This window comes from Suncus etruscus, chromosome 10 (assembly GCF_024139225.1).
Source record: "Suncus etruscus isolate mSunEtr1 chromosome 10, mSunEtr1.pri.cur, whole genome shotgun sequence".
Lineage (NCBI taxonomy): Eukaryota > Metazoa > Chordata > Mammalia > Eulipotyphla > Soricidae > Suncus > Suncus etruscus.
Window position 1 is genome coordinate 80,185,896 of NC_064857.1, and position 27,840 is coordinate 80,213,735.

The window sequence follows — 27,840 nt, forward strand, 5'->3', positions numbered from 1 at the left end:
TTTTTGTTTTTGTTTTTGGGTCACACCTGGCAGCTCTCGGGTTACTCCTGGCGCTGTACTCAGAAATTGCTCCTGGCAGGCTCGGGGGACCATATGGGATGTTGGGATTCGAACCACCTTCTATCCTGTGTTGCCCACATGCAAGACAAACGTCCTACTGCTGTTCTATTGCTCCAGCCTCAGGATTGTTGTTTTTTAATGGCTATAAATAAATGTGTTGGAGGGGCCGGAGTGGTGGCTCTAGAGGTAAGGTGTCTGCCTTGCAAGTGCTAGCCTAGGACTGACTGCAGTTCGATCCCCTGGCGTCCCATATGGTTCCCCCAAGCCAGGAGTGAATTCTGAGAGCATAGCCAGGAGTAAACCCTGAGCATCAAACAGGTGTAGCCCCAAAAACCAAAACAAATAAATAAATGAATGTGAAGGAAATATCTATGACTCCTATGGGCTTTGATAAAGTGAGATAAAAGGGGCCTGATAGATACTACAACAGGTATTACGGCACTTGACTGGCAGGCGCCTAACCCCCAAGTTTGATCCCACCACCTCTTATGGTCCCCTGAGGAGTGGTCACTCCCACCAGGAGTGATCCCTGAGTGCAGAGTGCAGGAATAAGCCCTGAGCACAGCTCTGTGTGGACCTTCCCCCACCTCCAAATGAGACCATTAAAACTCATGAACTTATAATATATAGACTTCTGTGTAAACAAGTAAACTTTTCCTTATTTTGTCTTTTTCTTTTTCTTTTTCTTTTTTCTTTTTTTTTTTTTTTGGTTTTTGGGCCACACCCGGTGACGCTCAGGGGTTACTCCTGGCTATGCGCTCAGAAGTCGCTCCTGGCTTGGGGGACCATATGGGACACTGGGGGATCGAACCGCGGTCCATCCAAGGCTAGCGCAGGCAAGGCAGGCACCTTACCTCTAGCGCCACCGCCCGGCCCCCTATGTTTGTTTTTCAAGTATCAGGTGCTTGTCACAGAATGTGTAAATGATCTCAGTCTTTCAGAGGCTGTAAGAAGTCACAGGGCCCTCCAGTGCAGCCACGGTTTCCCAGGGCTTTTTCCTGGTGGGTGGGTGATAGAGGCTCCCTCAGTTCCACAGGGAATCTCCTAAAGTGAGAGGACAAGGATGGAGTGATAGCACAGTGGGAAGGGCGCTTGACTTGCATACGGTGAACCAGGGTTTGATCCCCGGCATTCCATATGGTTCCCTGAGCACAGAGCCTGGAATAAACCCTGAGCATCACTGGGTATGACCCAGAAACTTAAAAAAAAAAGTGAGAGAACATGTTCTATAAGGGTGGGGTGGGGGACAGGGAGATAGCTTAGGGGGATTTGCAGTTCCTGAGCACTGCCCAATGGAGCCTCAGCCCTCTCTGCAGCAAATAAAAAATTTTGTGAATCTGGGGCGAAGGATTTTCTAGAGTTTTCCTTTTGTGACTCTGCTAGGCCCAGCTAGGTGCCTGAAACAAAGAGGGGGGCAATCTAGTTCCCCTGTGCTTCCTTTCCCGGGATTGAAAGCTCTAGGTCTTGAGTTAGAGACAGTTGCTGCAAGGCTGCAGGAGCTTTCTTTTTCTTGTGGCCTACCTGCTAGCTTAGCTCCTTTGGAGAAGTGTGGGTTTAACTCTCAGCTGAAGGTAGGGTGAGGAAGTGCAGAGGTGTGGGGAGGCAGGATGCCTGTTCCCATCTTGCTGATTTCCTTAGTCACAGTAGACTCAGAGCTGTGGCTTCCAACTGCTGCTGCACTTTAAGTTATCTTCACATTTTTCCTGTGCAGAACCACCTAACTTAGGGAGGATAATAGCAACTTTATGTGTGAGTCGGTTTACTCTAGGCTTTGTTCATGTTGAAGTTCAATTTCTTTAAGTAAATATTACTCTTGGAGGCTGGAGCGATAGATAGTACAGTGGTAAGGCATGTTTGCCTTACATGTTGCCGATGGACCTGGGTTCGATCCCCAGCATTCTATATGGTTGGTCCCCCAAGCCTGCCAGGAGCGATTTCTGAGTACAGAACCACGAGTAACCCCTGAGTGCTGCCAGGTATGGCCCCCAAAAGCAAAAACACAACAAAACAAAAATTACTCTTGTTGGTTCGAATCCCAGTGTCCCATATGGTCCCCCATGCCTGCCAGGAGCTATTTCTGAGCAGACAGCCAGGAGTAACCCCTGAGCACCGCCGGATGTGACCCAAAAACCAAAAACCAAAAAAAAAAAAATTACTCTTGGAATATCTTCTGCAATTTTTATCATATACCTTAAAAATTCAGGTCTGGGAGTGCTGGAGTGATAGTACAGCGAGGAGGGCACTTGCCTGGTCTGTACCAACTGGGTTTGCTCCCCACATCCCATACAATCTCTTGAAACCTGCAGGAGTGGTCTCTGAGTGTAGAGCCCAGGACTAAACTCTGAGTACCTCTTGGTGTAGCCCAACACCCCTTCTCCCAATACAGACCTGGGAGGCCAGAGACCAAGTACAGGGTAAGTTAGGTTCTTTCCAGGAGTGAATCCTGAGTAGAGTCAGGAGTAAGCCCTGAGCACTTATGAGTGGTCCAAAGACAAAAACAAAAATCAGAGACAAAGACATTTCAGGGCTGGCGTGGTGGTTCTCTTGGCACTGGGTACCCAGGTACTTTCATTTCTTGTTCTACAGCCCTAGGGGCTGGCTCTTGGTTTCTTGATGCAAATGGATGGACACTAGTACTATATATATATATATACATATATATATACATACATACATACTATACATATAATACATATACATATACATATATACATACCTGGAAAACATGCATATTTTTTATTAATTTTTTCTTTCTCACACACTGTTGAGATCATGAGTGTATGGAGATAGGTCTCACTATTCTAGAAGATGTAAGTGGGTGCAGTTTTATGAATTCTGTTATGCACAGCCCACTCATGAATTGTTATTTTCTTGGGGGGAGAATTATTGGCCAGGCTGGGGGGCCCAGCTTGACCGTGTGGAGCCAGCAGAGCTTCAGCCAGTGGTGCCAAGGGTGCCATGCAATACAGGAGATTGAATTTAGGACTGTGCCAGTATGACATGCACTTCACCTCTGTCCTGTTTTCCCAGTATCCTTCACCCCTTCCCCACAGCTGCTGAACCCAAGACCTTGACAATACTTTTATTGTTATTTCTGAGCCATACGTGGAAGTGCTCAGGCCTTTTTTCTTGTCTCTGTGCTCAGGGATCACTCTTTTTTTTATAAATTTTTTTTTTTGGGCCACACCCGTTTGATGCTCAGGGGTTACTCCTGGCTATGCACTCAGAAATCACTCCTGGCTTGGGGAGACCATATGGGACGCCGGGGGATCGAACTGTGGTCTGGTCTGTCCTACGCTAGCGCTTGCAAGGCAGACACCTTACCTCTAGCGCCACCTTCCCGGCCCCTCAGGGATCACTCTTGGTATGCTCGGGGGACATATAGGAAGTTGGGAATCAAGCCTGTGCAGGCTGCATGCAAGGCAAATGATCTATTCACTGGACTATCACTATCACTTTGGTTCCTAATTTTTCAGTTACGTGGGGGTCATGCTGGTGTTGTTATTGGGGGCAGGTGATTGGAGGAGATGTGGCACCCAGGATATAGAGCCCAGGGCATTATACCTACAAGGTTTGTTCTGAACCCCTTCAGACACATCATAGGCTTCTGTTCTATCTGCTTTGAAGGATTTTTGAGTCTCTTACCCAGAAAGACCTTCTTATTCTCAGGCCTATGCAGTGTGTGCTGACCTCTGCAGAGCTTAAAGAGTTTCCATCTTACAATTTCATATTGATTTACTTGTATCTCTTACTTGACTATAAATCAAGACCATCGCCACAGTTTTAACCTTGATTCGTAACCTTTTGCACTGCAGGCAGTCAGTCACTCTGCAGGCACTTCGAACTTCAGTGAAAATCTCTTCCCACCTCTATAACTGAGACCGATGTAGCTTGGGCCTTATTGCAAGTTTGTTTTAACCAACCTGCACCATTCTTTGGTTTTGCACATTCACTTGTTTCTAAGAATTGAGGATTGTGAAATCCGCAGTTACTCTATAATTGGATCAAAAGTAAGCAATACTTGATGTTCATTATCAGGAAGGAAAAATAATGTGGAGAAGCATCACGAAAAGTTTCAGCAGTGCCAGCCTCACCCATGCCCAGCCTGGGGGCAATAGCTTGAACCTGAGCTTCTGAACCATGCGCCCAAATGGCAGGTTTGTGGGGAACCTGTTCTGCCTGGTCCCTGTTGCTCCTTGTCACAGTGGATGAGGTTCACTTTCTCCTCCTTCTCCTCTTCCAGTTCAGGTTGTGAGAAATTTGGTTGATTTTCTCTGAGGCATGGACAGTGTTTCCACTGCTCTTTGACTTGAGTAGTTCACATTGTCTCCCTATTAATAGATAATGTGTCTTCTCCCCAATACACACACAGTTTCCCCATGAACTTACTATTTCTCAGGAAAATTGCCATAGGCTGTTCTCTGGTGACTGTTGCAGGGCCAGAGAAAACTCTGACCATGAGTTTCTGCCCTGTTAGGTACTGGCAAGGCAATGTCTCAGACCCTTGTTTGGACTGAAGCTTGCGCTCTCTCTCTCTCTCTCTCTCTCTCTCTCTCTCTCTCTCTCTCTCTCTCTCTCTCTCTCTCTCTCTCCTCTCTCTCTCCTCTCTCTCTCTCTTTTTTCTTTCCTGTCCTCTACCCACGCAGAGGATGCTCAGGGATCCACTCCTGGCAGTATTGGGGACCCTATGGATACTGGGGATTGAATTCAGGTCACCTATCTGCTGTACTATCATCTCTCTGGCCCCCATAACTCTCTCTTTGAGAACCTTCTGCTTTTCTAGCTTTTGTTCTGGTGCTCTGGCTATTCTCAGTTGAACTCAGGGTGGTCCTGGTGGTACTGGGGGTGAAGCTACAAAGTTCTTTACTTACTCACCTCACCAGTTGCCCCATCTGGGGGGTGGATTTGAGTCACACTTGCAGGTGCTTAGGGGTCTGTGCTCTGTGGCTCTGTGATCAGGGGCCATGTGTGATGATGGGGACTGAACCAAACTGTAGTCGACTCTATGTGAGGCAGAGGTCTTAACCTCTGTACTATCTGATTTTTCTCTTCTTATTTTTTTCTCCTTAAATGTGGAAAGTACTTGAATTGAGGCTGAAAAAATGTTGCTGGAACTTTAGATTGAGTTTGAGATCTGTAGCCACAGTGTTTTGCTTGGGGTTGGCCACCCACAGCTTTCATTTCTGACAGGATGGGAAGGTTTAAAGCAGTTTGATGTTATTTGTGACCAACTTGTCAGTTATTTGCAGGCTTTTAGCTCTGTAGATTTTGCAGCTAAGTGCTGTTGGCATTTTTTTTTTAAGGCTGAATTTATGAAGAAATGGAAAAAGAAGGACAAAAGGCAGGAGATTTTTTGTTTTTGTTTTTGGGCTATGTCTGGCAGTGCTCAGGGATTCCACTGGATCTTTGGTCAGGGATCACTCCTGGCAGGACTTGAGGGGGGTGTTATATAAAGTATGGGGGAATGAGTCTGGATCAGCAGTGTGCAAGACCTTAACCCCTGTGCTATCTCCTTGGCCCCCAGACATGCTTTTAGAGAGGAAAAGAAGGATGAAGTATGGGGCCAGAGAGATAGCATAGAGGTAAGGTGTTTGCCTTTCATGCAGAGGATGGTGGTTCGAATTCCAGCATCCCATATGGTCCCCCGAGCCTGTCAAGAGTGATTTCTGAGAGCCAGGACGAACCCCTGAGCTCTGCCGGGTGTGACCCAAAAACCAAAAAAAAAAGGATGAAGTAATGTTTAGGTGAGTACTCTTGGCAAAATAACTCTGCTCGTGTTTTGGAGACTGGGGTCCCCAGTAGAGGGGTTTACAAGTTAAAGATCAGTTTTTTGGTTTTTTTTTTTTCGGATTTTGGGTCACATCCAGCAGTGCTCAGGTACTTAGAAGTTGCTCCTGGCAGCTCAGGGGACCATATGGGATGCCGGGATTCGAACTACAGTCCTTCTGCATGGAAGGCAAACACCTTAACCTCCATGCTATCTTTCCGGCCCCAAGATCAGGTTTATTTTTTTTTTCCCCCAATGTCTTCTCTTTCAGCCAGAAATGTCCTAGAAAAACGTTTGTTAAATTCATGGAGTGAATGAACTTGACTGCTGTAACTAGTTCAACATTGATTTTTATTATTGTTGTTTTTGTTTTTTTGGGCCACACCTGGCGGCGCTCAGGGGTTACTCCTGGCTCTGTGCTCAGAAATCGCTCCTGTCAGGCTGGGGGACCATCATATGGGATGCCAGAGATAAAACCTGGTTTGTTCAGGGTCGGCCATGTGCAAGGCAAATGCCCTGCCATTGTGCTATCACTCTAGTTCCTAGTTCAACACTGAATGATCACCTTAATTAGTTCTAATTTTTGTTTTTGTTTTTATTTTGGGGCCACACCTACAATGGTCTTGGTTACTCCTAGATCTATGCTCAGAAATAAAGCCTGGAGTTGTTTGGGGGACCATGTGGAATGTCAGGGATTGAACCCAGGTCAGCTGTATGCATGGCAAATGCTTTATCTGCTCCACTGTTCTATCTCTAAGGCTCTGAGATTCAAATATTTTATACAACGAACCTTAGGATCATGCAGTGACTAGTGAATAGGTTTGAACTATCTTGGAGTTTTGGGGCCGGATAGATAGCATGGAGGTAAGGCGTTTACCTTTCTTTTTTGATTTTTTTTTTTTTTTTTTTTTTTTTGGTTTTTGGGTCACACCTGGCGTTGCTCAGGGTTACTCCTGGCTGTCTGCTCAGAAATAGCTCCTGGCAGGTACAGGGAACCATATGGGACACCGGGATTCAAACCAACCACCTTTGGTCCTGGATCGGCAAGGCAAACACCGCTGTGCTATCTCTCTGGGCCCGTTTTTTTTTTTTTTTTTTTTGGGTCACACCCGGCAGCACTCAGGGGTTACTCTTGGCTCTATGCTCAGAAATCGCCCCTGGCAGGCTCTGGGGATCATATGGGATGCTGGGATTCGAACCACCGACCTTCTGTATGCAAGACAAATGCCTTACCTCCATGCCATCTCTCCAGCCCCAGGCGTTTACCTTTCAATCAGAAGGACGGTGGTTCGAATCCCAGCATCCCATATGGTCCTCCATGCCTGCTAGGGGAGATTTCTGAGCATAGAGCCAGGAGTAACCCCTGAGTGCTGCTGGGTGTGACCCAAAAACAAAACAAAACAGAAACAAAACAAACAAACAAAAAGAAATATCTTGGAGTTTTACTAGATTTGTAAATTTGTCTAGGTTTTTTTCCCCTGTACAGTAGTTTTTTTCCCCCCTTGGACCATCCTGACTCAGTGCTGGTATAGGATAGTGAATTGCTCACAACTGTGCTTGGGGGACGCTGCAGTGATGGAAATCAAATTCCAGTCTCCATCAGGTCAAGCCCATGCTCTTGCAATAGAAGCCATTTCTCTGACCCTTCATGAGTTGTTTGTTTTGGGCCATACCAGCTGTGCTCAGAGTTTACTCCTGCTTCTGCTCAGGGATCACTCCTGGGGTTGCTGGACTCCATTCCCACCTTGTTTTGTCCCAGGAGCATAGTGCATCGAGGGAACCATGCAGCTGCATATGCTGGAATGCCCAGCCTTTATGCCATCAGCCTTTAATGAAGGCACCTCATATGTCCTTTTCTTCCCTACTCCAGTTGCTTTGTTTTATTTTGTTTTTCTCTTTTCGGCCACATCTGACAGTGCTCAAGACTTACTCCTCAGCTGTCTGCTGAGGAGGGGGTGGACTATCTATGTTGCTGGGGAGCAAACCTAGGTGTGACTTGTAGTATCTCTCAGGGTCCCCAGTTGCTCTGGAGAGAAACTCTGCTCGTGTTTTGGAGACTGGGGTCCCCAGTGGAGGAGTGTAAGGTGGTCCTGCTGCCACATTGTTGTGTGCTGCCTCCTCCTTGCTCTCCCTGGTTGGGTCTAGAGTCCCTCCACACTCTTCCCATTTAGTGCTTTCCCTTGCTCCTCTGAACTGTCCACCAGGGTGTCGAGGTTGGAAGCTTCACTACTTGTTTGTGTCCCGGTGGGCAGGCTCTTTGGGCTGGTTCAGTTGCTACCCACACCTCTGCTGATCTGATCTTTGTGGATAAGGCCTTTTTATTTTATGTAATGTAGGGTATTTTTTTGTGGAGGTTCAGGGGAGGTGGGATTAAGGCTACAGCTGGGACTACCTCAGCTCTGTGCTTGGGAGAACCAAGTGGTGCTGGGATTCGAACACTGGCTTCCTGTATGCAGTGCTTGTGCTCAGCTGGTCGCCATCTTTTCCTGGTCCATAGATGTTATGTTATTTGTTTGGTTTTAGGACCACCTGCAGTACTCAAGGGCTACTCTCGGTTTTAACTTGGGTGTTTTTCCTGGTAATGCAGTGGGACCATGAGGTGTTGGGAACCCAGTGTATTCCTGAGCTATATCTTTAGGTCCCTTTTCTGTTCTTGGCTCTGGGGCCATATCTTAGGGGTTACTCTGGCTCTGCACTCAGGAATCATTCTTGGCAGGCTCTGGGATCAAATGGGGAGCTGCAGGTCTGGCTCCTGCAAGGCTTCTTACTCGATGAACTGTCTCTCCAGCTCCAGCCCAGTCCCTTTTTCTTCTCATTGCTCTTATTTCACTGGAACAGACTATGCAGCTGTGCTAAATATAGCCCTGCCCTCCAGTAAGTAACTTGTTACCCAATGTTCCTCACTTGGTGAACTGCACACACCTATGGTGTTTACTTGTCTTTTGGCTGGTGACCACAGGCCAATGTTTCCTTGGTCTCTGGTTTCACCTGTGAGGTTTGCTCTTAAAGTATCTCTTTTCTTTTTTTTTTGGGAGGGGGAGGTTATATTGGGCAGTGATCAGGGCTTACTCCTGGCTCTGCAATCAGGAATCACTTATTTTATTTGTTTATTTATTTATTTATTTGGTTTTTGGGTTTATTATTTGGGTTATATGACCCATTATTTTGGGTCATATTGTTACATGGCAACGCTCAGGGGTTACTCCTGGCTCTATGCTCATAAATCGCTCCTGGCAGGCTCGGGGGATCGTATGGGATGCTGGGATTCCAACCACATCCTTCTGCATGCAAGGTAAATAAATGCCTTACCTCCATGCTATCTCTCAGGCCTCAGGAATCACTTTTTAAAAATAAATTATTTTATTTTATTGCAACCATTGTGATTTACAAAAGTTTTTCATAGTTGGATTTCAGACATACAATGAATCAACCACCATTGTTGACCTCCCCCACCATGTTCCCAAAGTATATCCCCAACCACCACTCTTTGCCCCCAAGACTGCCAGTATAAGAGGCCCATTTAAAGTTTAGGTTGTTAGTTTGGGTCTCTTGATTTCATTGTTGTTGATTTTGGCTTGGATATTTAGTTCTGTCTTTTTTTTTTTTTTATTGCCATCAATGCACATCGAACCCCTTGATCCCTTGCCCCCATCCTTTCATATTTGTGTCTCTTTTACTCAGTTTCTCCTCACTATACTCTGGGGCCAATGGTGAGGATTCACTCACCATATAGAGTGCTGGGGATTGATCTCAGGTCAGCTCCAGGCAAGACAGGCACTTTTCCACTGTACTACTGCTCTGGTTTTTGTTTTTGTTTTGATTATGGTTGTTTGAATCTATCTTTCTTTCTTTCTTTCTTTCTTTCTTTCTTTCTTTCTTTCTTTCTTTCTTTCTTTCTTTCTTTCTTTCTTTCTTTCTTTCTTTCTTTCTTTCTTTCTTTCTTTCTTTCTTTCTTTCTCTCTCTCTCTCTCTCTCTCTTTCTTTCTTTCTTTCTTTCTTTTCTTTCTTTCTCTCTTTCTTTCTCTCTTTCTTTCTTTCTCTTCTTTCTTTCTCTCTTTCTTTCTTTCTCTCTCTCTTTCTTTCTTTCTTTCTTTCTTTCTTTCTTTCTTTCTTTCTTTCTTTCTTTCTTTCTTTCTTTCTTTCTTTCTTTCTTTCTTTCTTTCTTTCTTTCTTTCTTTCTTTCTTTCTTTCTTTCTTTCTTTCCTTTTCTTTTTCTCTCTCCCCCTCCCTTCCTCCCTCTCTCTCTTTTTTTCTTTTTTGGGTCACACCCAGCGGTGCTCAGGGGTTACTCCTGGCTGTCTGCTCAGAAATAGCTCCTGGCAGGCACGGGGGACCATATGGGACACCGGGATTCGAATCAGCCACCTTTGGTCCTGGATCAGCTGCTTGCAAGGCAAACACCGCTGTGCTATCTCTCCGGGCCCTCTCTTTCTTTCTTTCTCTCTCTCTCTCTCCCTCTCTCCCTCCCTCCTTCCCTCTCTCCCCCTTCCTTCCTTCCTTCCTTCCTTCCTTCCTTCCTTCCTTCCTTCCTTCCTTCCTTCCTTCCTTCCTTCCTTCCTTCCTTCCTCCTTCCTTCCTTCCTTCCTTCCTTCCTTCCTTCCTTCCTTCCTTCCTTCCTTCCTTCCTTCCTCCTTCCTTCCTTCCTTCCTTCCTTCCTTCCTTCCTTCCTTCCTTCCTTCCTTCCTTCCTTCCTTCCTTCCTTCCTTCCTTCCTTCCTTCCTTCCTTCCTTTCTCTCTCCCTCCCTCCTTCCCTCCCTCCCTCCTTCTTTCCTTCCTCACCCAGTGGTGCTCAGAGGTTACTCCTGGCTCTGTGCTCAGAAATTGCCCCTGGCAGGCTCAGGAGACCATATGGGATGTCTGAAATCGAACTGGGGTCTATCCTGTCTGCTGTGCTATTGCTCCAGCCTCTGACTGTTTTTGTTTTTTAGGGTACCACCCAATGGTGTGTACAAGGCAAGTGCCCTACCCAATGTACTTTTGCTATTTTTGGGGACCATATGGTGTCAAGGATAGAGCTCGGGTCAGCCACATGCACACCATGTACTTTCCTGTAGATCTCTGCCTCTCCAATGAGTGGTGTTGTGCTTGTGAGAGAATGAATGGGAATGGCAGTTTAATGAACATGAAAAAGAAATCATGGGGGCCGGAGAGATAGCATGGAGGTAAGGCGTTTGCCTTTCATGCAGGAGGTCATCCGTTCAAATCCCGGCGCCCCATATGGTCCCCTGTGCCTGCCAGGAGCAATTTCTGAGCCTGGAGCCAGAAATAACCCCTGAGCACTGCCGGGTTTGACCCAAAAACCACAAAAAAAAAAAAAAAAAAAAAAAAAAAAGAAAAAGAAATCATGTGTAACCTTTCACTTTTCCGTGTTTGCTTTGGGCCAGGCTTGCCAGCAGCTAACCTAGGTTTGATCTCTGGCATCCTATATGGTCCCCCAAACCTGCCAGTAGTGATCTTTGAATGCAAAGTCAGGAGTCAGCCCTGAGCACCACTGGGTTCCAAAGTAAAAAAACAAAACGGGCTGGAGATAGCATGGAGGTGGGGTGTTTTGCCTTGCATGCAAAAGAATGGTGATTTGAATCCCAGCATTCCATATGATCCCCCGAGCCTGCCAGGAGTGATTTCTGAGCGTAAAGCTAGGAGTAACCCTGAGCGCTTCCAGGTGTGACCCAAAAACAAACTAACAAAATACTCCCTCCCCCCAAAAAAGAACCAAAAAACAAGTTTATAGTTCTTTTTTTCTTTTTTCTTTTTTTTTGGTTTTTGATGCCAAGATTTGAGCCATCATCCTTCTGCATGCAAGGCAAACACCCTACCTTCATGCTATTTCTCCGGCCCCAGTTCTTTTGTTTTTGATTTACATTTTTAGATAAAGGCTGGGCAAAAGTGTAATGATGGTTTTGACTGGATTTGCTTTTCTGCATTTTAGGTTGTCTTGTGGAAATGAAGGTTTAAAGAGAAGTTATTCATCACAGGAGAAATGGGCTCCAACAGCAGCCGAATCAGCGATCTTCCGAAAAATGAGTACTTAAAAAAGCTCTCAGGAACAGAGTCTGTCTCTGAGAATGACCCGTTCTGGAATCAGCTTCTCTCCTTTTCTTTCCCTGCACCAACCAGCAGGTAAGAGCTGACTGGGTGATTGAAACTTCACAGAGAGAACCACAGGAACTGGTGGGGAAGGATGATCAGAAACAAAGATTTATTTGTTTATTTTATTTATTTATTTGCTCAGGGGTCACTCCTGGCTCTGTGCTCAGAAATCGTCCCTGGCAGGCACAGGGGACCATATGGGATGCCGGGATTCAAACCACCTTCTGCATGAAAAGCAAACGCCCTACCTCCATGCTATCTCTCCGGCCCCCAGAAACAAATATTATGTCTGTGTTTTTTGGGGCCACATCTGGCTGTGCTCAGGCATTAGTCCTGGTGGGCTTGGGAATCATTTAGGGTGCCAGGCTTCGAATCCAAGTATGCCGTGTGCAAAGCCTTACCCCTGTACTATTTGCTCTATCCCAGGTAACAGTTCTTTTGAAGGCTGCTAAACAAAGTTCAAGGTTATTTAGGTATATCTCACATAGAATCCTCTGAATATATATTCCTTTTTGCTTATTGCTCCTGGCCTCTTCTCACTCCACCAGTCTCAAGGTTAAGTAAATGATTTTGCATGTATGAGCATATACGCAGCTCCCTTATTTTCTCTGGTGGTTGTCAAATCTACATAGGCTATATTTCATCAGTTTTTTCTTTTCTTGGTGGACATTTAGATTGTTTTTAGCCCTTTGTTATAATGCCCAGCATAATAACTCATGCATACATATATAGCTCAAATATAAAGAAAGTACTTCTATTGCAGTTACTGAGTTAAAGCAATTAAAAATTGCATCTGTAATTTTTGTAGCTATCGTCAAACTGTGTTCCATAGAACTTGTGTCAACTTACATTTCTTCCAGTGGTGTATGAGAATGTCTATTTTCCTACCTTTTTGTCAATTTAATGAATTTTCAGATTCTCACCTTAATAGGTGAATGTCAGTATCTTATTTTACTCTCTTAGTTCTATGTATTCAATTTTATGGATGGGTGGGGTGGGGAACACAGCTATTGATGCTCAGGGATCACTCTTTTATTTTTAAACTTTATTATTTATTGGTTGGTTGATTGATTGGTTTTTGGGCCACACCTATTGGTGCTCATGGGTTACTCCTGCAGGAAATCATATGGGGTTTGGTCAGTTCCGGGTTAGCCAAGAGCAAGACAAGTGCGCTACTACTGTGCTATCACTCTGGCCCCTGGCCTTTACATTTTCTTTTGTTTGTTTTTGTTTTTTGGATCACACCCGGCAATGCTCAGGGGTTACTCCTGGCTCTATGCTCAGAAATCACTCCTGGCAAGCTCAGGGGACCATATGGGATGCCGGAATTCGAACCACCTACCTTCTGCATGCAGGGCAAATGCCTTACCTCCATGCTATCTCTCCAGCCCCTGGCCTCTATCTCTCCGGCCCCATTCATCATCATTTTTGACCACATCTAGCTAGCCTCAGGGCTTATGTTTGGCTTTGTGCTCAGGAATCACTTTTTTTTTTTTTTTTTTTTTTTTTTGGCTTTATGGTTTTGAGTCACACCCAGCAGCACTCAGGGGTTACTCCTGGCTCTGTGCTCAGAAATCACTCCTGGCAGGCTCGGGAGATCATATGGGATGCTGGGATTCGAACCACCATCCGTCCTGCATGCAACACAAACGCCCTACTGCTGTGCTATCTCTTCGGCCCCAGGAATCACTTTCTTGTAGTGCTTGGGAAACTATATGGGCTGCCGGGTATCAAACCCTGGTTGGTCATGTGCTAGGCAAATGTCTCCCTACTGTACTATCACTCTGGCCCTAATTTCTTAATTTTAAATTGATAGACATACTTAACAATTAACAATGGTGACTAGAGCACTGAATTCTCATATACTAGTATAAAAGAGAGCCATGATCAGTTTTTTGTGACGGGCAAAATTGTGGTCTCTAGTGCTGTCCGTAGTCTCGTACCTGGTGTTGGGACCCCTGATGCTGTAATATCCATGGTTTGTTTGATGTGGGTCGTGGGCATATACCCTGCAATGCAGTAGCTACTCCTTGCTCAGTGATTGGGAGCTGTTCTTCTCAGCAGTGCTCTTTCAGAATTGGAACTTGAACCCAGGATTATTACATACAGAACATGCACTCTGCCTTTTGAGCTACCTCATAGGCCCTACATTCTATTATTTATTTGTTTTTTTTTGGACCAGACCCGGCAATTCTTAGGGCTTGGTTACTCCTAGTTCTATGCTCAGGGGGACCATATGTGATACCAGGGGATCAAACCCAAGTCAGTCACATTCAAGGCAAATGCCCTATCCACTGTACTATTTCTTTGTCACCCTTTTTTAAAATTTTAGTGATAATTCTATTGCATAGATATTTGCTATTGGGATAATATATAATAATTCAGAGAACCTCCTGTAGGTGCTTTAATCTTCTATAGTGACACAGTAACATAATATATTTACTTTTTAGCCACACCTTGTGGTGTGCAGGTTTCCCTCCTCAGTCAGTGATCACTCGTGGCAGGACTTGGGGACCCTATGTGGTGCCAGGGATCGAACCCTGGTGGACCATGGCATTGCAAGGCAGTGCCATGAAGCGGAAGCCTCATGCCCCAATTCTGAGGAATTGGGGAATGTGGGTCTGGAAGCAATGGTGACACATCAATTAATCCACACAGGGTTGAAGAGAATAAAACAGGTTCAGGAAACTTCCACCACAAGCTTTTTGCTAGGTGGCAAAGGATACCAGCCAGCAGATAGACCATTTATGGAACCAGAGAGTCTCTGTGACCCCAGGTCTTTATTGTGAAGAGAAGGACTACTCCCATGGGTGGAGAACAGGTATGGGTAGGGAACCAATCCAGAGGTACTTCCAGTCCATGAGTGACAAGCACAAGCAAAGAATTATCCTGAATAGAGTGAAAACCGGTTACTTCAACGGTGCTATACCAGTTCAGTTGTTCATTCGTTTCCTTAGCTTCCCTTTCAAGGGTTGTTTTGCTCTGCCTCTGTGTGTCTGTGAGCCAGATAATGGGGAAACAGCAGAAGTTCACAGCTCACAGTCCAGAGTTGCAAGTCTGAAGGCCTGTCACCCTTTGACTTGGGTAGATATTCTTTGTCCTACCATCTAGCTGACACCATCCTTGTCCTCTTGTGGGAGAAGTAAGTGGGGATCAAGCCTCTGGGCTCCTTGTTTCACAGGCACTCAACCCACATAGGGTCTCACTTTTGTGATCTTGTCCCTTCTCCTGGCCCACTTTGCTAATACCATCATTTTGGGGTGTTAGGGTTCCAATATATGCTTTTTGAGGGGAACTTAAGCACTCAGGCCCTATATAACACACTCACATGCGAGTAAGAAACTGCAAGCTAATAGTCTGTCTGGCCTGTTTTAGACAGAGAGTGAGCTGAGTGGCATACATACTTCTGTGCGCTGCGCTTTTCCCAGCGAGCAGATCTTGGAGCTCCTTTTGCATTTCCTTCCACGTTGTTTCTGATGGGACTTAGCATCATCTAATAACCCAATGTTAGCCTGGTCAGACCGTTTGCCCTTTGGGTTGCTTGTGCTTGCTTTTAGCTGTTCCTGAGAGCATAGCAGGGACAGCCATCTCTGTCATCTGCAGCTAAGGAAGCAGAGCTAGATGACTGACTTCTGTTCTTTCTTTCAGGCTGAGCTGGCAGCACATTAGAAGCACAAGTAATAGGTTGGGTGCTGGTGGGAGGAGATGGAAGGTCTGAACATGTCATTCTCTGGGCTTCTGGGGTCAGCTGCTAAGTGCTCCTGCCTTGGGCTCTGGAGGCTCTGAAGTGTGCAGCTTCGGAATCTGAATCCAAATTTGTCCACCTGCTAGGGAGCAGGAAGAGCTTCAGAGTGTGGACCCTGGGATGTTCCCATCCAGTGTGTTCTGTGACACTTTATTTTTTGAAGGGAGCAGAGGTTCCCAAGCACACTTAGCTGTCCTATGGCTCTGGCTCTCCTAGTCCTTCCTCGTATTTTTTTTTTTAAAGAATTACCCAGCCATCTTCTGGAAATCTATCTTGTTTAACGGAAAGCACCCCTCTTACCTTGAGCCCCTGGGATTTTCCCAGTATCCACTGGGGGGCAGTGTCACCTGCTCTGGGATATTTGAAATATCTGAAAACTGATCATCAGAAATTTAGTGAGTTTTACCCTGAATGACTGAAAATTATTTTACTCTTTTCAATGAATTAGTCCAGCTGTTATATTTATTTATTTTTTGCTCTTTGGGTTATACCCGGTGACTCTCAGGGATTACTCCTGGCTATGCGCTCAGAAATCGCTCCTGGCTTGGGGGACCATATGGGATGCTGGGGATCGAACTGTTGTCCGTCCTGGGTTAGCTGCATGCAAGGCAAATGCCTTACCACTTGCGCTACTGCTTTGGCCCCAAGTCCAGCTATTTTAAAAATTAGTTGATATGGGGTCTGGAGAGATAGTAGCAGTTAGAGTAACACCTTGCATACCACCATGCTTGGTTCTGAGTCTCACCAGGGGAAACCCTGAGTGTAGAGCCCAGGGGTGAGGCATAAGCATTGCTGGGTGTGCTTTCCCCAACCTCAAAAAACATTCAGCCAGTACTAAGCATAATAATATTTCTCTTTGTGTTTATATAATTTTGGGTGGAGCTATACTGGTGGTATTCATCAGGCTTATTTAAGGCTCTGTGCTCAGGGGATGAGGTATTTGGAATTGAATTGGGATCACCTGTGTGCAGGGTGAGTGCCCTTTCCTTGTACTGTCTCTCTACATCAACAATGTTCTTTTTTTTGTTTTTGTTTTTTTTGGGGCCACACCCAGCGATGCTCTGGGGTTACTCCTGGCTGTCTGCTCAGAAATAGCTCCTGGCAGGCACGGGGGACCATATGGGACACCGGGATTCGAACCAACCACCTTTGGTCCTGGATCGGCTGCTTGCAAGGCAAACGCCGCTGTGCTATCTCTCCGGGCCCAACAATGTTCTTTTTCATAAAGACTGCTTTTTCCAGAAATTGGGACTGTCTCGTGCAATTTGAATTATGTGTAATGAGCACTGGATGGCAAGCCAGGAAAGACAGGAAAGGCAGGTAGCCCATTGTTACTGTTATTTACTACAAATGGATTTATTTAAATTCACTTCTCAGAGTGATGGAGAAACCTACGCCCATTATTACAACCTTGAAATACAGGAAATATGGGCCCAGAGAGATAGCACAGCGGTGTTTGCCCTGCAAGCAGCCGATCCAGGACCAAAGGTGTTTGGTTCGAATCCCGGTGTCCCATATGGTCCCCCGTGCCTGCCAGGAGCTATTTCTGAGCAGACAGCCAGGAGTAACCCCTGAGCAATGCCGGGTGTGGCCCAAAAACCAAAAAAAAAAAAAAAAATACAGGAAATACAGGATAGTATTGAGAGGGCAAAAAAGAAAAAATGGGGCTGGAGAGATAGCATGGAGGTAAGGCTTTTGCCTTGCATGCAAAAGGACGGTGGTTTGAATCCTGGTATCCCGTATGGTACCCTGTGCCTGCCAGGGGCGATTTCTGAGCGTAGAGCCAGGAGTAACCCCTGAGTGTTGCCGGGTGTGACCCAAAAACCAAAAAAAAAAAAAAAAAAAAATTAACAGTTGTCAGGGGTAACTTACTGCTGTTAACCTTTTGGGTGGACAACCCTTTCCTTTCAGTACCTGCCCTTTTGCTTTTTGGAATCACAGCCAGTGAAGCTTCAGGGCTGCATCTGTCTCTGGTTAGGGGGACATTCCTGGCTCTGTCCATAGGGACCCTACCTGGTGCTGGGGGGTATAAATCAGAGTTGTGGCTGCAGTGTGTTCCTCTTTTCATTCTTTGCAGTCCCCAGTCCCTTCCTGCCTTTACAGATGTTTTTTTCTTACTCCCCTGTACTTCCTCATAGTTTTCCCAGGTCAGGTTTTCCCATAGTTAACTTGAACTGGTTGTAGAATATTTGGTCTTCTGGCTGTACTTCATTTATTTATTAAGAATGTTGTTGATTATTTAGTGCCTTTTATTTTGATGATGGCCGTAAAGTGTGATGAACTTCCCTAAGGCCAAGTCTTTATGCACATCCGTAATTAGTCAGGGGTCTCAAACTCATGACTGCAGCAAATGGCCTTCTGTACAACATTTTGTGGCCCTGCCCTAGAGGAATCTTTTTTATTTTGTTTTGTTTTTGTTGTTTGGGTCACACCCCCCAATGTTCAAGGCTTACTACTGACTTTGCACTCAAGGATCACCCCAACTTTGCCTCCTGCGGCCCGCAGGTAAATTGAGTTTGAGACCCCTGAATAGGTGCTCTGAGTTCTTAGTAGTAGTAGCTGGTAAAATTAAAATAAAATTAAAAAAATTTTTTTTCACTGTAGAAAAGATAGAGTATTTGGAAACCAGGAGGCCAGGCCTGCAGCTCAGTGTGTGGTCACTGCTCTGCATGTTCGAGGCATGTTGGTTTCCTCACATGCTGCTGTCCCCTCACCTTTGTACAGAAAGCAAAGGGGCAGTCGTGTACCCTCGTTACATGGCTAACCCTGCTGTGAAAGGGAGGAGATATGTCAGTTTCCTCAAGTATATTTTTGTTTTGGGTTTTGTCTGTCCAGGGCCACATCCAGCTTTGCTGAAGGGCTTTATGCTGGCTGCTCCCTGGCCACATTGGACCAGTGTTTGGGATCTTTTCTGTAAGAGCCTGTGGGGGTGGGGGCATGTGATGTTGGGAGTTGGACCTGGGCTCCTGCATGCGAAGTGTGAATTCCAACCTGTTGAACTTTCTCCCGTGTCCCTGTTATTCTTTTCTTAGTTTATTTTTGGACCATGCCCAGCGATGTTTTGGTCTTACTCTTGACTCCGTGCTCAGATCACTCATGGTGAGGTTCAGGGACCATATGCAGTGCTGGGAATGGATCCTGGAGATGTGTGGACTGAATTGTATGCTTGGCAAGTGCCAGTTTATCATTAAGCTGTTATGATTATAATGCAGATAAAATGTATAAAAAGGCAGGTCATTTTAATTGAAAGGATTTTCAGAGGTTTCAGTATGAGCCAAATGTATTTGGTCTCTTAAGCACCCACGTAACTGGACTCTGTTCATTTTTGTGTATTTCCTATGTCCCTAGCTGGGTTGGCCTGTCTGAACGGACCCTCTGTGCTTGGGTCTCACATTGAGTCTAGAGAGAACGGAGGGCTAGGGAGTGGGTTTGAGCCTCTTTTGTGGCAAAGGTTTTTGTTGTTTTGTTTTGTTTTTGGGTCATACCCTGTAGTGCTCAGAAGTTATTCCTGACTCTGCATCCAAGAATCACTCCTTGCGGGCTCCAGGGACCATATGGTGGTGTTGAGAATCAAACCTGGGCAGGCTATATGCAAGGCAAAAGCCCTACCCACTGTTCTATCACTTCAGCCCTATAAACCAGGTTTCCGTAGCTCTGGAGAAGTTTTCCTTTGGAAGCAGAGACGAATCACAGACCTGACTCTAAATACTGCTAAGAGGGATAGGTTGACTCCTAAAACAAGAAACACTAGAGTGGGCCGGCGAAGTGGTGGAGCACTTGCCTTGCGTGTGAGGCATCCTACATTTGATCCCTGCTCTGACTGGTCCTCGAGTCTTACTCTGCTTGGAGCAATACTTGAGCATGTGTGTGTGTGCGTGCGCACACAGTTTCAGAGGATGTTTGTGTACCATTATTTGCAGTACAATGTGGAGTATTTTTTTGCAGCAGACTGCTCAGGTGTTTGCTTGATGTGAGTGAGATGACTGACTTCCTTGATCTTTTCCTTCTCCTGAGAGAGTTACTGAGTCAGGTCTCAAGGTGTTTATATTTATTTATTTTTTTGCCACACAAGATGATGCTCAGGGCTTACTCCTGGCTTTGCTCTCAGGAATCACTCCTGGCCAGGTTGGGGGACCATATGTGATGCCTGGGATTGAACTTGGGTCGGCTACATGCAAGGCAAGTGCCCCACAACTATACTATAATATAACTCTGGCTCCTAAGTCACAGGTTTTTAATGAACAGAAATAAGTAAGATTGTGAAGCTATTTTTTTTCTTGGATGCTTTGATCTCTGCCTCTGTGATTTTATTCTCATTGGCACACTTCATGTAACTTTTATTAGACTGCTTTTTTTATTAGGACTTTTCAAGTCAAAGCTCTGTGTTCTTTCAGAGCTGCTAAGCCCTGCTCTGAAGGTTGTTGGGCTCCTTCATCAGAGGTTTGCTTGCATGGCCACCAGACGGAGTACCAGGCCATTTTATGAAGGAAATAAGTATGGGAATGCATTTTTGGCATCCTTATTTTCTCAAGTTGAGAGGCCAAAGGAAGTTCAGCTTCTACACCTTGACCCAAACCTTCCTTCATTTAGACCTTTCTTTGCAAAATGACTTTTAAAAGGTTCTTGACTTTGTTTAGGGCCCTAAGATTAGAGGTTTCAATGGGTGTGTGTGTGTGGACTAGAACCTAGAACCAGTTGTTTAAAGCATTAAAATGGGGACAAGTGTCTTTTACATTCTCTCTGCCTTTTCTGGCTGTGTTGTTGGAATCTAACATTTAATTATTTTTATTTTTGAATTTTAGGCTATGCCTGGCAATACTCAGAGGTTACTCCTGGCTCTGCAGTCAGGAATCATTTCTGGCAAACTCGGGAAACCATATGGGGTGCTGGAGATCAACCCTGGGTCAACCACGTACAAGGCATCTTTCCTGCTGTACTATTGTTTTCTCCCCTTTTTGTTTTGTTCTGTAAGTGGGTTGTCTCCCCTGGCTGTGCTTGATGAGTAGCCTGGTGAAAGCATGTGTTCCAGCCCTTTGAACCTTCTACCTGGCCCCCAGATCTGACTTTTTTTTTTTTTTTTTAATATAGCTAGGCTCTGGAAACAACCCAAGTGCTGGAAATCTGACATTTTCAAAAGTTATTTTTTTCCTATTACTTTCATGGTGAAATTTTGACACCCCCCCAAAAAAAAAAAACGTTGGAGCGATAGCACATTTGCCTTGCATGTGGCTAACCCAGGTTCAACCCCAGATTCCTATGTGGTGTCCCAAGCCTATCAGGAGTAAATTCTGAGTGCAGAGCCAGGAGTAACCTCTGAGCGCTGCTGAGTGTGGCCCAAAAACAAACAAAACAAAACAAAGAAATTTCACTTTAGTAGTTGAACATCAGTATATAGGAATATGTGAATCAGGTGAATAGAAAACATTCTGGTTCTAATTAATGAATTCACATTATTAGAATAAATGTATATTTAGTTCTTAAACCTTTTGACTTTTTCCTATGAAAAGACTCTTAAAAAATTAGCGCCCCCACACTTTTTTCCTGTTTCTAGGCCATATCCGGTAGTGCTCAAGGCCAACTTCCTGCTGTGTACCAAAGGATTATTCCTGGCAAGACTAGGGGGCCATATAAGATAGAATGTGGGTTGATTCATGTGCAAGAGAGGTGCCCTCCATGCTATACTATTGCACCAGCCCCTGCATACCCACATTTAGCCCTCTAAACAGGCTGATTCTAGTTAGTTTTGTTTGTTTGTTTTGGTTTTTGGGCCAGACCTGGCAATGCTCAGGGATTATTCTGACTCTGTACTCAGAAATCACTCCTGGCAGGCTTGGGGACCATATGGGATGCCGGGGATCGAACCTGGGTCAGTCCAGGGTCGGCCACATGCAAGGCTGTGTTATCACTCACGCCCCTTATTCTAGTTAGTTTTGTTGATTATTTCTATAATTCTTTTTTGCTAAGGAAAGGGGAAAAGCATTGTCAGAAATTCTGGTACTTCTCTGTTTTGTTTGTTTTGTTTTGTGAGCACCAGTGATGCTCAGAGTTTATTCCTGGCTCTGTGCTCAGAGATCAGTCACTCCTGGAAGGACCTGAGGGATCATTATGGGATGCTGAAGATAGAACCTGGTTACCAGCACAGAAAGCAATTGCTCTACTTTCTATAATATCACTCCAGCCCCTGAATGGCTACTTCTAGATATACTCTTGACAATTTGTCAAGAGTATATTATGGGCTAACAGCAACAGGATTAGTACAAAATGTTCCTGCAGACATCATTTTAGGCCCAGGTTTTCAGTGAACAGGTCATGAGCATTTTCAGTGTTTGTTTTATGAAAAAAAAAATTTTTTTTTTTGGTTTTGAGTCACACCCGGTGATGCTCAGGGGTTACTCCATGTGGGATGCTGGGGATCAAACCAGGTCTGTCCTGGATCAGCTGCATGCAAGGCAAATGCTCTACCTCTGTGCTGTCGCTCTGGCCCCTGTTTTATGAATCTTAAGAGTTACTTTAAAAAAAAAAAAAAAGAGTTACTTTAGGGGCCAGAGAGATAGCAGGGAGGTAGGGTGTTTGCCTTGCAAGCAGCCGACCAGGACCAACGGTGGTTTGAATCCTGCATCCCATATGGTCCCCCGACCCTACCAGGAGCAATTTCTGAGCATAGAGCCAGGAGTAACCCCTGAGCGCTGCCGGGTGTGGCCCAAAAACAAAAAAAAAGAAAAAAAAAAAAAGAGTTACTTGCAATGGTCCTCAAACTACGGCCTGCGGGCCACATATTGTATTTATTCCTATTTTGTTTCTTCACTTCTAAATAAGATATATGCAGTGTGCATAGAAATTTGTTCATAATTTTTGTTTTTACTATAATCTGGCCCTCCAACAGTCTGAAGGACAGTGAACTGGCCCCCTGTTTAAAAAGTTTGAGGACCCCTGCTTTAGAGGGTCAGCAAATCCGTGTTCAGGAATTGTATGTAATTTCCACTCAGCAGCTTTCTGTTCACCTGCTCTTCATTAAACAGTAGCTCAGTGTAGGCTGAGCCCAGAGACAGGATTCTCAGCCCCACCCCATGCCAAGCACTATGCAGCCAGTCACAACTCTGAACTTCCCTGGCCAGTACAACCCTAGCTGGCTTCTCCTTGAAGTGCGTGTGGCTCCTGGTTGTTGTAGGGACAATGATCATTGCATCGGTAGCAGTAAAAGAGGGAAAGGGATGGAGGGAGAGGACTGAAATTATGAGTCTTATTTCTGCATGGCTGAGATTCGCATTGGTGGTCTGCATTCCCAAAGTGGAATGAGTCCGTCTACACGACCCCACAACTGTGCATTAGGGAACATACAGTTTAAAAATTAGCTTCTTGGGGCCGGAGCAATAGCACAGCTGGTGTGATGTTAGCTTTGCACCTGGTTTGATTCCTGGCATCCCCTATGGTTCTACAAATTCTGCCAGGAGTAATTTCTGAGCCAGGAAAACCCTGAGCACTTCTAGGTGTGGCCCAACACTCCCCACCTCCAATTAGCTTCCTGACCAAATTACAGTTTATGATTTCATAGTGTTATCCCAAGTCTTCTTCACTCTTTACACTTATTATACTTAATTATTATTACACTTAAAATTATTGTTTTCTAGTTCTTTATTACTCACATAGTCTGATCATGATTGCAAATACAATACAGAATTTTGTTTTGTTTTGTTTTTGGGCCACACTTGGCAGTGCTCAGGGGTTACTCTTGGCTTTGTGCTCAGAAATTACTCCTGGTGGTGCTTGGGGAAATACAGGGGATGCTGGGGATCGAACCTGGGTTGACTGTGTATAAGGCAAATGCCATACCCACTGAGCTATTGTTCCGGTCCCACAACACAAAAATTTTCAAATGGGTTATTCAAGCTTGCCACAACCTCTAGGCATATATTAAAAATTCAGACAGTGGTAGTGCTTCTAGAATGATGTTATCTGGGTTTATCTTTTTTTTTTTTTTTTGGCAGAGTATAGTACTGTTGCCTTATGACTGTGAGTTGTACAGTATTGATTCGGTTCTTCACAAAGATGACAAGTCTGTTTAGGATCCATAGGCTAATCGTGATTTCTGTTAATTTATAATTAACTTTAAATCCTTATACAGGAAATGTGACTTTAACTCGAAATTAGAAAAATTAGTCCAAGCATAGTCCACAAATAGGTCTGGTACATTAGGTGATCTTCATTCTGCCCTGGTCCTGGAAATTGAGTCAGATGAATATGCAGGGGGGTCCTTTGAGGTCCATCCGGGCCACTGACCATCTGGGCTGTGGGCTTCTAAGAGGTATCTCCATGCGATCTCTCCGGCCCCACAAGCAGACTTTATTTCTGACATGCCAGGGCCGTCTCCTTAGAGAGATCGATCCCTGCCCAAACTTTCAAGCAGCTTATATACTCTTCAGATCATTCCATTCCATTTCTTGTCAGTTACACAATACTACAAAAGGTGATATTTTCCTGGGTTTATCTTAATACAAAAAGCATATACATGATTTATATTGAAAGTATTAATTCCTCTTTCTGTTTCTATAGGTAATCCTAGTTTCTGTAACTTGTAATTTTTAAGAGAAATCAAATGAAATAATACAGGAGGACTTTTTTTTTGTTTTTGTTTTTGTTTTTGGGCCACATCAGTACTGCTCAGGGGTTAATCCTGGCTCTGTGCTAAGAAATCACTCCTGGCTTGGGGGACTATATAGGATGCAGGGGATCGAACCGAGGTTTGTCCTTGGTCAGCCATGTGCAAGGCAAATGCCCTACTGCTGCGCTACCGCTCCAGCCCCATATCATACAAGAGAACTTTTAGTAGTACAAAGCACTGTACCTAATTGCAAATTGGATCTGATCAGCAAATTCACCTTTACACACCTTTACACTGTTTAACTTCTTTTGTGGAAGGTTAAACAGTACTTTACCTACATCTCCTCTCTTCCTGTGATACTTAAAAGAAACAAAAACAGTGGGGAGGAAAAAAAAAGAAAAAAAAACAAGCAGTGGATAATTCATTTATAGCTAGAAAACCCCAAATTCTGCATCAGTGGAGTTTGAGTTAATGAAGTTCTGTTGAGTGTAGACTCTGTTGCAGTCTTAATTCTAATTCATTTTTTTTTTTTGTTTTTGGGCCACACCCAGTGGTGCTCAGGGGTTATTCCTGGCTATCTGCTCAGAAATAGCTCCTGGCAGGCACGGGGGACCATATGGGACACCGGGATTCGAACCAACCACCTTTGGTCCTGGATCAGCTGCTTGCAAGGCAAACGCCGCTGTGCTATCTCTCCGAGCTAATTTTAATTCTTTTAATCAAGAATTTTTATTTTGTTTTTGGACCACACCTAGTGAATCTCAGGATTACCTCTGGTCTACACAGGAAGTACTCCTGATGGTGCTTGGGGACAATATGGGATGTCAGAAATCAAACCTGGTTCAGCCATGTGCCAGGCATGTGTCTTATTTGCTGTGCTACTGCTCTGACTCCCAATCTTAGTTTTTTTTTTTTTTTTTGGGGGGGGGGTCACACCCGGCAGCGTTCAGGGGTTACTACTGGCTCTATGCTCAGGAATTGCTCCTGACAGGCTCGGGGGACCATATGGGATTCCGGGATTTGAACCACTGTCTTTCTTTCTGTATGCAAGGCAAACGCCCTACTTCCATGCTATTTCTCCAGCCCCCCCATGTTTTTATTTTTGTTTTGTTTTGGAGTCACTCCCGGCAAGGCTCAAGGGTTACTCCTGGCTCTATGCTCAGAAATCGCTCCTGGCAGGCTTGGGGGACCATATGGGATGCTGAGATTCGAACCACTGTCCTTCTGCATGCAAGGCAAAAGCCTTACCTCCATGCTATTTCTCCGGCCCCCCAATCTTAGTTTTCTTTTTTTTTTTTGGTTTTTGGGCCACACCCGGTGACGCCCAGGGGTTACTCCTGGCTTGGAGGACCATATGGGACGCCGGGGGATCGAACCGTGGTCCATCCTAGGCTAGGGCAGGCAAGGCAGACACCTTACCTCTAGTGCCACCACGCCGGCCCCAATCTTAGTTTTTAAATGGCTAATGATTTTCTCTAGTTAAAAATATTTGGGGAGACTGGGTACATGACTTAGGGGGTAAAATAAGTCTGTAAGACCTTAGAGTCCACCCTCAGCACTTATTGACTTTCCACACACCACTGGGTATAGCCCTGACGCTCCCCAGGATGGTCCTGGTGAACCTCGTACCATGTGCCTCGCCCCAAGAATGAACCATCAGGTTGAGCATCTTTGGCGAAGTCCTTAGTTCTCCTGACCCTTGCAGGTGTTGTCCTATAAAATATTAAAAAAATATATATGATTCACTATGGGAATGGAAATGCAACTATATTATATAACGTGTTAAGGATGATATTTTGGGGGCGTTGATTTTAGGCTTCTCCCAGTGGTGCTCAAGTCTTACTTCTGGCTCTGTGCTCAAGGATTAGGGGACCATATGGGAGTGCCTGGGATTAAACCCAGCTTGGCATGTGCAAGGCACTCTCCTTCCTTGCTGTACTGTGTTTCTGGCTCAATTTTTTGCAATGCTGTTTTTTAGTCAGTTGGTAAACTTTGCCCAGTTTGTGTATTATTCAGCTTTCTCTTTTTTCCTTTCTTAAATCTCTGCCCTGGCCTGGCTTATATTGGTTCTTCTTAAGTTACTTAAAAATCCAGAGTGTGGACAGTTGGCAGAGACAGGAAAGTGAGCATTGGAAGGCAGGAATTATTGCTCATGGGCCACCAACAATCCTTCTGGCCCCACCCATTGGTTCCATGATTGAGGTGGAAAGTCACCACCGTCAGCTAGCGGTTCTCTCTAGCAAGTGTTTGACTTGCTGGTGGACTAGAGTGGAGAGAGCCACAACGTTCCCTGTCACAGTGGTCAGGAATAAGCCCTTGGCCATGGAAACTTGACTTCCTGAACAACAGGCACTGTATGAATTGTACCTCTTTTCACCCCCAAATATTCTTCCTGCCTTGCTTGTCCTTTCAGGACTGCTTTGTGCTGGTGCCCTACTCTGGTGATGAGTGAGGGCATACGTGCTGAGCTCTGAGCCCAGGGGTCTCCTTCCTTCCTTCCTTCCTTCCTTCCTTCCTTCCTTCCTTCCTTCCTTCCTTCCTTCCTTCCTTCCTTCCTTCCTTCCTTCCTTCCTTCCTTCCTTCCTTCCTTCCTTCCTTCCTTCCTTCCTTCCTTCCTTCCTCCCTCCCTTCCTCCCTTCTTCCCTTCCTCCCTCCCTTCTTCCCTCCCTCCCTCCCTCCCTCCCTCCCTCCCTCCCTCCCTCCCTCCCTCCCTCCCTCCCTCCCTCCCTCCCTCCCTCCCTCCCTCCCTTCCTCCCTCCCTCCCTCCCTCTCCCTTCCCCCCTCCTTCTTTCCATCTCTGTCTTGGAGAAGAAGTTGGAGTTGGAGAAGAAGTTTGACGCTCTCAGCATCAAAGCCAGGGTGGAGACACCTGAGTAGATGGTCAAATCTAGTAACTTTTTTTTTTTTTTTTTTGGTTTTTGGGCCACACCCGGCAGCGCTCAGGGGTTACTCCTGGCTCTCTGCTCAGAAATCGCTCCTGGCAGGCTCGGGGGACCATATGGGATGCCGGATTTCGAACCATCGTTGGTCCTGGGTCAGCTGCTTGCAAGGCAAACGCCCTACCGCTGTGCTATTTCTCCGGCCCCTGAATCTAGTAACATCTTTTTTTCTTCTTCTTTTTTTTTTTTTGGTTTTTGGGGCCACACCCATTTGATGCTCAGGGGTTACTCCTGGCTAAGCGCTCAGAAATTGCCCCTGGCTTGGGGGGACCATATGGGACGCTGGGGGATCGAACCGCGGTCCTGATCCTTGGCTAGCGCTTGCAAGGCAGACACCTTACCTCTAGTGCCACCTTGCTGGCCCCTAGTAAAATCTTTTTATAACAAAAAGTAGCATTTGTATTTTTGAACTTAACATTAATGAAATCTCCTGTTGGAACCGCTTGTTTCTTTGTATGTTTCATCCTGTTGTTCTTGACGTTACTTTCAGGCAGAGCAATTTTCACAGGATTAGAACTCAGAGTTCACACCATGGTTGCTGTTCCCTCTCTGTACAATAGCAGAACATCTGTGCTAATAAAGTCAAGGCCCATCACCTGCAGTTATTTGAAATAGCTTTTTGTTATTCTTTCAAAATATA

The 27,840-nt window shown here is 45.3% G+C and overlaps 1 protein-coding gene across 2 annotated transcripts in view; it reads left to right on the forward strand.

The window, feature by feature from the left end:
- The window catches only part of DYM (dymeclin), a 340,760-nt gene that overhangs the window by 6,204 nt on the left and 306,716 nt on the right, over positions 1-27,840 (forward strand). For both annotated transcript variants that reach the window (XM_049781531.1, XM_049781532.1), the window contains exon 2: positions 11,757-11,947. In XM_049781531.1, the coding sequence (XP_049637488.1) occupies positions 11,808-11,947 (140 nt within the window). In that variant the 5' untranslated portion in view covers positions 11,757-11,807. The remainder of the gene's footprint in view (positions 1-11,756; positions 11,948-27,840) is intronic.